Source organism: Rhopilema esculentum, chromosome 15 (assembly GCF_057945365.1).
Source record: "Rhopilema esculentum isolate cy_ngs chromosome 15, ASM5794536v1, whole genome shotgun sequence".
NCBI lineage: Eukaryota > Metazoa > Cnidaria > Scyphozoa > Rhizostomeae > Rhizostomatidae > Rhopilema > Rhopilema esculentum.
Window position 1 is genome coordinate 9,010,085 of NC_142829.1, and position 13,113 is coordinate 9,023,197.

A 13,113-nucleotide genomic window follows, 5' to 3' on the forward strand; every position below is an offset into this window, starting at 1 on the left:
CTATAGTCACAGTAAAGGAGATCGCTTTTATAAACAAAATACAGGAAAACCTACCTGATACTTCGAAAGAGATTGACATTGGGTCATCATTATCTGTCAATCCATCATCAGACGTTATGCCGTCATCCGAATCGATCCTCAGATCTCCACGTGAATCTATTCGCTCCAAGTTGGGAAGGTTTTCTGTCAGTCGCTCTCTGCAAAGAAAATGGATTTCTTTGAGCTATTTGTAGGCATCAGGCACTGCTGGAAAATTCTGAACCTGAAAACGGCCGGCATAACCGGACTTTTTAAAAGATATTTTTTTAAAGAGGATGCATACCTCTCCTTGTCCATCTTTTCAATCTGCTCTTTCAAAATTTCTCTACGATTTTCTCCAGAGTCATTGTTGGTCTGAAAGAAAGCAAGTAAGAATTCAGTGGGCCTTGTAAGGCAGAATCTTTAACCACCCGTAAAACAGTTGCAACAGCCGAAGTACGAATCAAACTGGCAGCCAGGATATTTGCTATCATTCAATAAACTGACAACTTTCAACAAAGCCTATGGAAAAAGGAACACACCTCTTGAAAGCTGCTCAAAGCGGATTCTGATGTCAGCTTTCCATGCTCCAGAGCTTCAATATCGGCCAACGTGCGACGGATATTTGCTACTTTTCTTGAGATTAGAATTTCCAAGCATCTACAACAAAGCATATTGAGCAATCCTTAGAACTGGGATGTAAAAAGTGGCGGGCTGTTTGCATTTCCAGGCTACAAATTCTAAACAAACTGCAATCTCTAGGTTTTACGGTTTTTAAAGCCAAACAAGACTGTAGCTGCAACGTAAAATGTCTTACCTAGTTTGTAGCGGAAGTTGTCGCAGGGCATCCATAGGATCCACGTTTTCGCTTGATCGCATGATACAGGGGGCCCAGATGATGGATAGTCCATTTGGTGACATTTTGTTCGATTCTTCTAACATTGCAACTCTAAGAAAGCAAATTCAACGTCATAAAGGGGTGCAATACCTATGTAACTTTCAACCTAGGAATCTTCGTATTCTAGTGCACACTGTCAAAAAGATAAGCAAAAGAAAGAGGCCTTTGGTACTGCAAAACTTCAAAATAGAATGGTAAAACTGAAGTATGGCACCTCAAGGTGATAAGAACACTAGAGTATGTTCAATGGTTCCATATCTTTTTAATAATATAAAGGTATTTTAATGACAAAGAATCTAAAAACAAACAGGTGAAAATAAAGAACATACTGTGCGAGATGGAAAATGAGCCTTGTTATGAGGTCCTGGTTCGGCTTTGGAAACCTGAAGATGACGTCACAAAGGCGTGTCTGGATTTCTGTTTCACTTGGAAGTTCTGATTATGATGAAAAAAATACAACTGGTTACCAGCAGACAGTAGAATATGTTTTCGAAATTAAATTTGACTATTTTTTTAATAAACGAGAATAGCATTTTTAACTTATCAACTGATTCAGCTTTTATTGATTCTTTAATATTGATAATAATGTAAGAGGAAGTTCCTTTCATAGGTTAACTAGAAAGAAAAATTGTCCAACTTCAAGGATCCAATTTCAAAGATGCCAACAATTGCTGAAACAAATGAAGTCCAAGCTCAAGAAAGTCAAGAAAGGTTTTAGTGTTTGACTGAAATTAATGAGGTCCTTTTTGCCCCTGCAACAAAGATCGTCAGTTGAGTTATGTGAGAATATCTTACCTGTTGCTCTAATGAAGTCATCATAGAATTCACTGGGTACGAGCGGTTCAGCCAGCTGACGGAAGAAAAGCTTCAGAACAGATGCAATCACATGTACCCGGTATTGATCAAAATTAACGGTTGAGTAATCTGAAAGGTAATTGATAAAATGATCAGTTAAGACGTTGATTTCATTAAGAGATACACCACTGGTATCATATACAATTTTCATAATAGAAGGATTTTTATGAACTATATAGAAGAGAGGATTCGAAACTTGAGAAGCGCTGACCATGAACGTTATGATTAAAGGGAAAACAAGCCATTGATATATTTGTTATCTGGGCAGGTTGTAAATAATGAGGATAAATTGTGACTGGCTTACCTGGAGGTGAGATAGCGTTCTTTAGTGACTTGACATGTGTTTGGAGGCCAGGTTTTCGGTAAATTCCTTCAGTATATAAACCTTGAAAAAATATCTTCAGTCAGCTATGATTTGTAAGAAGGAGTTCTTATTTAAAATAATGCATTTAACAACATGCCCGTGAAATTCAGTTTTGATCAGGAGTTGAAGTTTCGAGCACTGCTTTAAGACTCTTCTGGACACAAATAATAGGGGAATTCATCAAAATATCTGCTTCAAATGACTATAAATCATTCTCCTTACCGTTTTTCTCAATTTCTTGCATCAAATCTTCTACAGCTTTTGGAATTGGGTTTTCATCCCCGGAAATTTCCGACAGTTTGGCACCAAAAATCTAGTAAATAATAAAACATTGTGGGTGAAATGGCAGTCTGATTAAGCTTTTAAGAAAAATAAAGAAGAGAAAAAGGTTCCCAATTTACATGAATCTTTCTACGACTTGGGAACATCAGAAATATATATAACAATATTGGCAAATGAGGCAACTATAGAAAAGCGTTTTTCACATAAAAAATGAAACGTCCCTATTTCTGAAGTCAGTTAGGAAACAACACTTACCGATTTTGGGACACCATTATCTGGTGATTTACCACGACAAGGAGTGTTGTATCTGCTCGAGCACTTTTTGTGGCAAGTGAACTTGCAACCTTGAATTGGAACAGAGAAGAGGATGAGTGGGGTTATGAGAAGCGTTTGCAATAATTACATACTAGGCAAAGAAACTGGCAGCTCAAGCAAGCAAATGAGGAGGAAGAGGAATAAAAAATACTGAATGTTAATATTATGGTGAAGCCAAAATTTAACGCATCAGCAATATATAATAAATGCTGTCTAGGTGTACTCCTATAGCTTTGTGTACGAGTGTGAAGAAAGATAAGAACGTCAGCTTAATAATCGAAGCAAAAAGTATCTACCTTGACACACAAGTCCTCTGTCCCAAATATAAGAGTTGCAGTATTCACAGAACGTAACGATGCTGAAGCTGGCCAAATAGTATTTGTGGCCGTTGAGGATCTTAATGGAGAGAACAGAAAATATTTAATTTCGCTGGATGTGAAATTTATAAAAGAGCACCCTATAGAGACAGTGAGGATGGGAACATCTGAGGTTACTAACAATGACAATGTCCTGATATCAACTGCTCCTGTTGAAGATCACTGCAGGTCCCAAAGTAAACCTGTAAATTATAACCAACCTAGAACGGGTTTTACCAGTACATAACGTCACAAAAACGCCTAGCGTGGTCACAATGGGATTGTGCCAAAGTACACACAATGCTCAAAGTTACTTTCTTCAAATCATTTATATATTATATTGATGAGTAACTTTTGAAGTGTTGTCAGGACCAGATGACGGCAAGTCTATTCCTGCCAGGAATGGCATAAAACGTTGCATTTTTTCTTGTTTATATCTATTTTCAAAAGCACTATAAAAAGGCTTTACCATGCTGTTATGCTCAGAATTATCAATACCTAATGAAAAGCTTAAACAAAACTTACTGTAAACTCTTCATGATGATGCTTTGCGTGCTTCTTTCCTCCTCCAGTTCGACGCCAAGTCTAAGTTATCAAAATTATTAAAGTTAATGAACGAGCAGAAAAACCTGTAAAATTAAATTATCTAGAATTGGCACTAAGAGCAGGTTCAAAGTCGCTTAAACAGCTATCAATTAGCAGGTAGAAGTTTACAACGAGTAGTTAACAATAAACTACGACAAAATGCAGCGAATAAAATTAGAATCAAGATGAAATTTTACACTCACCTTGTCTTTTTTACTTGAATTTGCACTGGAACTAGAAAAAACACAAATTACTTAAACTACAGCAAGCCAAAAACAGTAATACTATTAAAGTAATTAATCTTTCACATGAAAATAAGCAAAGACTGGGATAGTAGGTTGGTAAAAAACTGAATAACTGAATTAACAAAAGAAATAACTGAGGCTTACTTGTGCTTCACAAAATCATCCACAATGCTCCCAAATAGGTTCATGCCAAGGTCCTTTGGCAGTTTCTCTTTCGATTTCTCGGCTTCAAGCTCAAGGACATTTGCAAACGAGGCTGACATTTCCTCGTACCGAAGGTGAATGGTTTGATCTCTCTGCAACAAACGGAAGTATTTCAATCGAGAATCAAGCGACGTATTTAAAAATATTAATCACATACTACATATTGGAAGAATGCATCACTGGTTTGATGGCTTAGATCCAAACAGAACTGTTTCGAAAGAAAAGCACATGTGTTGCCTTCACTTAAAAGAAAGTTTATAGCTCGAAATGTAGCTGTTATTATTATGATTATTATTATTATTATTATTAGAAGAAGTTCAGGGTATTGGTTGGAACCACTCCTCTTCCCGTTAAGCTACAGCGTTGACAACATGTCCTTAGCTCGATTATACAATGCACTTGCCCATGACAGTTAACGAAATTGTATGTTTATCAATCGCTTAGCTATGGTCACATAATTTGTACATAGAGTTCCTGCATTAATTTGAGAAAAAATAGCTGTGTGAACTCTAGCTCCGAATCATGTCTATGCAAAAGGAGTTGGTCAACTCACATTTTTAACGACTGCATAGGTTTTAAGAAGATTGGAGTGGAACTGGCTTAAAGCCTTTTTGAACATGACAACAGCTACGGTGTCATCTCCCTTGTGCATAGGATCCATATCGGCTATCTAGAAACAAAGAAGAACCATTTTCAAAATACAAGGAATATCACCAATTCCACTGCTGACACAGTTATTACAAATTACAAAAGTGTGTTTGGTTCAGGAAGTTGCCATAGCAACGGGAATACAATTAAGAGGGCTCGATTTAATTGCAGCATTCTCAAGTTAGTTATAATTTCCTTCCATGGCAACAATAAACTCGAGTTTGCTTTTCTCTTACTTTACAGTACAAATAATACCAAAGCAACAAAAATACATATAACAAAGAGAATTGATGATTGTTTTTGGATGTTTTTTATACACTCTCTAGTACAAAAATGTATCAAAAGATTGCATAAGAACCAGTATGTTATATTGTTCAGCTTCTTCCTTTAATCATGCAGTGTCAGTTTGGTGTGAAATGCTAAGATATTTAAAAACTGATTTTTTCACAACAAATACTGAAGCCTTCATGAAATCGTCAATGAACCAAAATTTAAAGTGGAGATTGTTGATATGTTGGATAGATATGAGCTAATCGACCATTGAGTGGTTGAAAGTGTGATACCAACAGTTCTTTCGGTTATTTTCATATCGTGTCTTGTTCCCTTAAGCAATACAAAGACGTTTTTTATGTTACTGAATGATGCCCACTGCAAAGGAATTATAGTTTATATTACATATCAATGAATTTACAGCTATCCACAAGAAGCACACATACCCTTTTGAAGAGAAAATCGTTGAATGCTTTCAAATCAGCATCACCATCGACCACAAACTCTTTGGTTGGTTTCCATTCTTTGCCACCGGAGGACATGGGACTTTGTGCTATAGCAAAGTAAACAGAAAGAAATAATCATAAATTATTATCTATCAATACTTTTTTCTATTAATAAAATACATAGGACTACAAAATCAACCCGTCATTGAGTGTTCTTGATGACAATCACATATTCAACTTACTTCTTGGCTTCGGTTGTGTGCCCCGCTTAATAGTCTTGTTTCTGTTGGTCAGATTTCGTACCATTTTCAGCAAAGAGCTTTTATTCTCGTTTACAGGTAGTGAATCTTTATAGTCCGGCCTCTCTGATACCGAATCACGGGGTGGCACAATGGCAAAACCAACAGATGTCACTGGGCCTAACGAAGACTTTGCTGTAATTGTCTGTTTCTCCCGGAAAAACGACCGTCTACGCTCCACATTTGACTTCACAGCTTCTTTGTTGGCACGATCACGTGAACGTTTTTTTCCTAAGGATGAGTTTGAGCCAGTCGATTCAGTGGACATTGTTCTTTCCTTCGTTGGAAGTTCATCAATTTCGTCGTAAATTCCACTTGATCTTGGTGATGGAGAGACAAACCCATCACCAGTGATAACGTTTAACTTTTCTTGTACATCCATTAAACTTTCATATAGATGAGAGTCTCGAGCAAAGCCCAAATTTCCTGCAATTAAAAATGAAAATATCGGTAAAATAGTCCGCTTGTTTGTCATATAATCCTGCAAGTATATGCTGAACAGAGAAAGAGCATTATGATAAAAACAGCTTTAAAGTTTCCGTGAAAATCCAGATTTTGAGACTGGAGAATTTCATAACGGGAAAAAAATTGACTAAATGGTGTAAGCTACCTCTTTAGTTTCCACCTTTAGCATCATAAATGCTCAACTAACCTGTAGACAAAGCTTTATTTTTCAATGCAACCGGTTCAGGTATTTCTAAATTCCGGATATCGTTTCTCGTTTCGATTGACGGCAGGCTACCGGCCCTGTTTTTGGTTTCTTCTCGTTCCTCTTTGCTAACCTTTGCCAGCTCTTCTTCTCTCTTCTCTTGAGCTTTTTCTTCCGCCTTTTTCCTGCAATAATCAAGCAAATGGTTAAAAGAACTTTCTAGGTGAAGTAGCAGAGCTTGTTTCAATACAAATGAGTCAGCCATGGAGCTTACGAAAAATTAATCTTTTATAAGAGCCCAACTCTTGGCAAAGTAGTTCTTCAATCAACAGTGATACAAAACCCAAATACATAACTTGCTTACGAGTCTTATAGCAATGCATAAATGTTTAAGAAAGAGCTAAACAATGCTTTTTATTAAACTTATCACCAAACTCAGGTTTACCTGTGTTTATTCGAGATTATTAAAGCTCAGTTCGTGTTTATTCAATCAAATAAGGTTTTTTTAATTTTTTACTGCAATTCAGCTTTATGATACCCCCAGTTTTACCATTAAAACATCTACCATTTTATCTAAAATTCAACTCTTAAGGCAAACTGACAAACAGATCAAATTTGTAACTTAATATTTCATGGAAACAAAACTTTAATTTTTTAAAACAAATTTGAAAAAAGATTCACTGGAAGGAAAAGGAAAGTTGTGACTTGAACTCAAATCATTATCAAGGCAAAAATATGAGCTTGAATTTTGGTTTAGTTTTTAAGCGTAAAGGCGAAACAATCAGGATATGACCAATCTTACTTCTTGAAGATTTTTCTCTTTTTAGCGACTTCGTTCCAGAGTCGAAAGGAGTCATTCTTTACGATATCCATTCGCCTTCTCCGATTAATTTCGGCCTGACTTCGTAACGAGCTGCTTCGCATTATATCGACAGTTTTAGGACAAAGCTTTGATTTGTCATTACTGATTCGAAACGAATCGCTTCGAAACGAGCTGTTTCGCTTGACGTACTTCGAGCTAAAAGAGCTATGCCGAACGACATCAACGATGACTTTGAATTTCTTTCTCCTCCGCGTCAGGAGAGGGCATGTGCAGTGTAAACAAGAGGCCTTACTTGAATGCCATGTTGAATCGAAGGATGTGTCACTCTGACTGTAACATTCAAGTTTATAAGTGAATTTACGAGTTAGTTTATAATAAGTATGTACTTAGATTGACTTAGAATCAGTTTTACATGTTTACAATTCATTTATCAATTACTTTAAAAGTACATGTCAACATAGCAATGTTTATAGATCATTTGCACTTAAAAATTATATTAATTGCTTTTTAATTGTTTCTTAATATGTTAAACTACTAAAGATTAACAATCTTTAATCTTACAAAAAATTGACAATTTTAAACCACTTCATTTTCTTGTGCAATACTGTTCAGTTGTTGTCAAATATTTGCCCGTTAACAAGGAATAATCCTGACAAGGCTCATCAAAATTCTTTTGGTTAGGCATCAATTTATCACATTAAATTTAGTTTACATTTGCATTCAGATTGGTACTTTAATAAAAACATTCTTAACAGCTTTTTGATAAGCTTTAAATTATCCATTAACCTATAACCTTTAGTAAACAATACTCGATTAGGCCACACTTCAACTAGTGCTCCTTCTAAGTGATCTCGTGCATCTTGTCATTGCTTGTCTTAAGCATGCGAACGGACAAATAGCACCAATATAGAATTATAATACATTACAACATGTGCAGGAATAAATTACAAGCAATGATAGCTTTGCATACAGTTTTAAAACAAACCTTGTCTCCTCCTTGGACCTGCTTATCTCTTTCTCCAAACTTTTGAACCTTAAGAAACATTGAAATTCAAGTAAAAAACCATCTAACAAGCACGGGAAATTATAAAGCGATCCTGATCCACAAGCGAATCAAGATTTGACATTCCTTGGTGCTAAGATGAAGAAATATCTAAACAATGAACTTTTAACTGCAGAGGAAAAGACGAGCAGGACGGAAAGGAATTGAGGAGTCAACGAAATGACATCTTGTGTGACCTACTTCTTTCGTGCCAGATATCCCCTCCAGTTTGCCTGAATTGTTTTGATGCTTCGCATCTTTCTCGTTCCCAAGTACGCCAGCCATGCTTCTTCGATGCGTTTGACAGCTAGCCTTCTTTGCAGGGCCAGTAGCTTTTTGCTGACAACATAGGAACGCCACTTGGCCTACACAGAAAAGACAAAGTGGTAAAAATAGAAAACTGGGGATTACAATAAGCGAATTACACAAACTTACACGCCAATGTGACAAAATCAGGAGGAATGTCCGTAAACTATTTCTCATAATGGTTTCGTATTCACATTATACATGTTCCCCTTAAGTATTTGTAAATAAAATCAGAGGAAAACTATTGCTACCTTGATGCCTTGTTACATGCGTTTTGCTATTTGTTTAAAGAACTGTGATAAGAACATTAGAAATTATCTGTGGTAGAGAATCATAAGTACTGGTTGGCTGTATGACGTCATAGTCACGGGTTCCTGTTTGTCAAAGTGTTTACAGGAAGCTACTTCGAGTGAATTCCTCAAGTGTTCGTGAAATAGCGAGAAAACAAACTAGAGGGTGTTTCATATTACAGGGAATTCGCCAAATACTTGAAGACATCCGAAAACAAACATATTTGTTAAGGGTTAGAAGACGATTCATTTCTCTTATCACGAAAGTTTCTTGCATGGAAGTAAAGTATAGGGAAAATTGCAACAAAGTCCTTTCCTTTCGTACTGTACACTTTGCTGGCACGAAAGAAACTTCATGCAAAAACACATGATAATAAACGTACCTGAATTGTAATGGCTGCTTTCTTAATCTGTAAAAATCTCTTTCTATCCAGTTTTGCCCGAACCCATCGTTGAATAGTTCTTGCAGCATGGTCCAGTTTGCTTTGTAGCTTTTCACGGAGAATTTTGTACTGGCTCTCCCTCATAAAAACCTAAGAGCAGAGAAAATGATAAGCCTATTGATTGAGAGAGAAAAAAGGAGGCTAGACCAGGGGTGAGCATACGTCAGTGCTCTGCAACCAAGGCGAAGCATTAAGAGCAGAGTTTTAATAAGAGTTTGTACAGAATTTAGAAACAATTGAACAAGGGAAATTCTCTAAGCTAATGTATTTAAAAGATAGAGGCGTTATTCATTTATTGTAAAAAATCCTGTTAATGACCTTGTATGATATTAGCAGTCGTTTTGATGCACTAATTCAAGACTGCTCTCGGCTACATACACAGCTATTTTCGATGAGAATGTGCAAAAAACAAGATGATATCCAAGTCCTCTGATGAATTCAGAATATGGTCGGGGAAAATCGAGTGCCAACTTCGCGGCCTAACTGATAATCAGTTGGAGGGCTATTTGTTAGATTAAACTTATCAATCAAATCATGACGAAAAACCATATGTTCTATTTCTGGTGTCTTCACGTTAGAAGTAAGTGAAATCATTCCAAAATTATGCGCAAATAGAGATCAAACACTTAGCCAGCAATTAGAAATCAGTATTTAGAAAGCCAAGGCCATTTTACAGCTTCTTAACACGAACAAGATCACGTGCCATCTGGTAAGAAAGTATGCAATGATCGTCTTGAGTCGGTCGATTGTGTCTAAACTCCATAAAAAAATGCTATAGAAGGGATGATACTTTTAGATAGTGCTCGTTGTGATGCAATTCTATGATTTTACAGATCTTCCTTCACGTACCAAAAAGGAAGAGATGGGCTTTCCCGACTTGAATAAAAAGCGCTCCTTGCTGATTGAAAGATGTTTTCTAACAATAAACTAAACTTTTATGCTCCCCTTACAGTCATTTCCATACCCTAGAAACACCAAAGCATATGAACAATCAAAAATCGCTATGCTACAGTTTAAAACAACATATCATAAAAATCGTCTAGGTTACCTTGTTTTTGCCCACTTGGTAGTGATTTGGGTCCAAACCAAGACTTTGGAGGCAAAGGGGCACTTCATCGTTTGAAGTAAGATCCCCTTTTGGAAGGAGGTTTCGATACTGCTTTACAAAATCCTGCAAAAAAGGAAAGGGTAGTTGGTAACCAATGAAAACGAGTCCTCGGAGATTGCTTCCACTTGCGATGTACGAAACTCTCTCTCATGCTTAAATAAAATTAAATAGAAAAGATCCAAAACACAATTCCGAGAATGATTTCTTACAATGTTTGGTATCCCACTCATTGAATTATGATTTGGTTAGAAACGTTTCAAAATGCAAGATTTGCAGTTTTACACACAATCATTTATCTTGGAAAACCATAAGATGTTTGTATTTTTGTATTTTTTGTATTGCATTCTATTGCATAATATTGCATTGCATTGTATTGTATTTTATTGCATTGTATTGTGTTATATTGTGTTCAAATTTCCATGACAAATTACAAGATTACAAATTTATATAATTACAAAATTAAAGAAATTACAAAAATGACAAAATTGTGCAATTAGAAAGACAAAGAAAAAATGAGCTTGATAAGTTCTGCAAATATCAAACGGGAAGCAGACACAGGAGACTCGATGGTTGACAAGATTTTAGATACGCCTTTAGAACTCATCCTTAATTGCTTTTTACTTATTTTCCAACATTTTCTAAACAATTTTTGTGAATACAAAATTGATGTTTAGAGAAGGCTGCTGCTACACTGAAGTTTGAAGAGATGAATTTGACGAAAGAAGCGTATCTGATTAAAGGCAATCTGTCACGACGTTGATTGATTATAAGAACAAAGGGATTTTTTATTGTTTCCAGTCCCCCGTTAATTTATCGCATTGTAAAAAATATGGCGGAGCGCTGGAATCGTTTTTAGGCAATTGTTCCAGCTTTTGTTCTCGTTAACCAATCCACAACGAGACAGATTGCCTTTAATCCCAGAGTCATCTTTTGTCGAGTCTGAAACATTTCTATCATCAGGTTTATAAAAGAGGTAATGAATAAGAGGCGGTATCAAAATATTGGTCCATGCGTCAGCTTCGAACTCTGACCGATCGCTTAGGGGATCCTAACCCATTTAAATCGAGAAAAATGATCTTTTCTCATTCGGGGAGAAATAAAAACAGTTCAGGAATAGCGATGACGTAGATGTGGAGATGTGGTCATAGAAAATTTGAATAGACGTCGCGAAAGAAGGATTAATTCAAGTATCTTGATGAAGGGTAATACACTCGATCTATGTTTAAACATTTTGCTTTCTGCAATGCACGCACTCATGCTTGCACAAACTATTCAAACTATGAAACCAATCTCGATATGAGTTTGACATAGTGCCATAATAATACAATCATCGAAAGTTCTTGAGAAATGTTTATTAGTTCGCTGAAGAATGTAAATGGCAAAGCCTTGTCCCATTTTAGAACACGACTCTATTGCTACATAGTTCCACCATAGAGCTGTCTTTGATCACCTTGGCAATAACAAGCGAAACAAGTAACAGTGACAAGAGAGACATGTTTAAGAATTTGGAAACTTTTCAACTACTTTCATTTGTTTACTTTTCAATTAAGAATTACTATATTGCTCTCCATTCAAACAAACTTAATGTAAAAATGTTTGCTTTTCGGATCACTTTGATTTAAAAATGGCTGCATACCAAATGGCGTATTTCTGGTACCTATCTTAAAAGTCAACTTTTGAGTGTGCCAACCTAGGGTTATATTCAGGGTTTGTACGCGACAGGGTGACGCATGCGCTTTGGTCAGAGGCGCAAGTTATCGGGCTGTAGAAGGTCCCCTAAATTATCAAAAGAGGCGAAACCAATTTTCTAAAATAGGCTCTCTCACTCCTTAAAGCAGTTTTTCTCTTGCCATCAGTGATTTTGAAACGTCTAATTGTTAGCATTGAAAGTTAGAGCCACTAGAGGTCATATTTCGTCAAAAATATTTGTTATTTGTAGCCCTAGTCTTGGCTTAAACTTCAAATTTGAAAACAGCAAAACAACATTGTTTGGATACAGAAACTCCTACTTTGCTAGGATACAAAAGACCCAAGCTTTTGCCCCGTTCGGAAAGTTGGAACTGGGATCTTGAAAGAAACTTGCAGAACCCTAGTTAAGTTTATGATGAAAAACAAGTTCTTACTAGACAAGAACCAAATTTATCACGATTCAGAGGCTAATAGTTTTAGCACTTAGCAAGCATTTCATTGACTTGTACCAAAGCCTACGGAATCATTTCTGGGAAACTAACCAGAAAGAGATCTGGGCACTAGTAGGGGCGGAAACACGTCAAAGTGGCGAGACATTCAAAGTGGAAAGAGTCTGGATCCTACATAATGAGATTGGTGGTATCCAAACGAATAACACCACTTTCATTTACAGCAACTTTTGGATATCATGTATAAACATATTTTTGACTAAAAACAGTTCTGTTAATTTTGTACAGAAAAATATCATGTTTTCAATCAAAAGCACAATTTGATTGCTTACTTTCTCTGATTGGAAATTGAAATGTCGATTAATCAATTGAAGTATATTCATGTTATTAGTTTCAGCTGTGATATTAATTTCCAATTAGTTTCACAATAGTCCTTAAGTTACATTAAATAATGTTTTACAGCACAGTATCGACAAGTATCTTCGATTCGTCTCTGATAAGAGAAACATATGTTTATGGAAACGATAAA

General features: G+C 36.1%; 1 protein-coding gene across 4 annotated transcripts in view; it reads right to left on the reverse strand.

Annotated features, from left to right (window-relative positions):
• Positions 1–13,113, reverse strand: part of LOC135685810 (unconventional myosin-IXb) — a 61,410-nt gene that overhangs the window by 1,658 nt on the left and 46,639 nt on the right. For 3 of the 4 annotated variants that reach the window (XM_065201885.2, XM_065201886.2, XM_065201884.2), the window contains 22 exons: positions 10,387–10,509; positions 9,279–9,428; positions 8,501–8,664; positions 8,243–8,290; positions 7,237–7,587; positions 6,438–6,619; positions 5,729–6,211; positions 5,487–5,593; positions 4,676–4,792; positions 4,063–4,214; positions 3,877–3,907; positions 3,614–3,673; positions 3,029–3,128; positions 2,673–2,761; positions 2,358–2,448; positions 2,076–2,156; positions 1,712–1,840; positions 1,246–1,351; positions 836–967; positions 561–678; positions 323–393; positions 55–197 (listed from right to left, as the gene is read on the reverse strand). In XM_065201885.2, coding sequence (XP_065057957.2) covers positions 55–197; positions 323–393; positions 561–678; positions 836–967; positions 1,246–1,351; positions 1,712–1,840; positions 2,076–2,156; positions 2,358–2,448; positions 2,673–2,761; positions 3,029–3,128; positions 3,614–3,673; positions 3,877–3,907; positions 4,063–4,214; positions 4,676–4,792; positions 5,487–5,593; positions 5,729–6,211; positions 6,438–6,619; positions 7,237–7,587; positions 8,243–8,290; positions 8,501–8,664; positions 9,279–9,428; positions 10,387–10,509 — 3,028 coding nt within the window. The remainder of the gene's footprint in view (positions 1–54; positions 198–322; positions 394–560; positions 679–835; positions 968–1,245; positions 1,352–1,711; positions 1,841–2,075; positions 2,157–2,357; positions 2,449–2,672; positions 2,762–3,028; positions 3,129–3,613; positions 3,674–3,876; positions 3,908–4,062; positions 4,215–4,675; positions 4,793–5,486; positions 5,594–5,728; positions 6,212–6,437; positions 6,620–7,236; positions 7,588–8,242; positions 8,291–8,500; positions 8,665–9,278; positions 9,429–10,386; positions 10,510–13,113) is intronic. The other variant, XM_065201887.2, reaches the window with a different exon arrangement.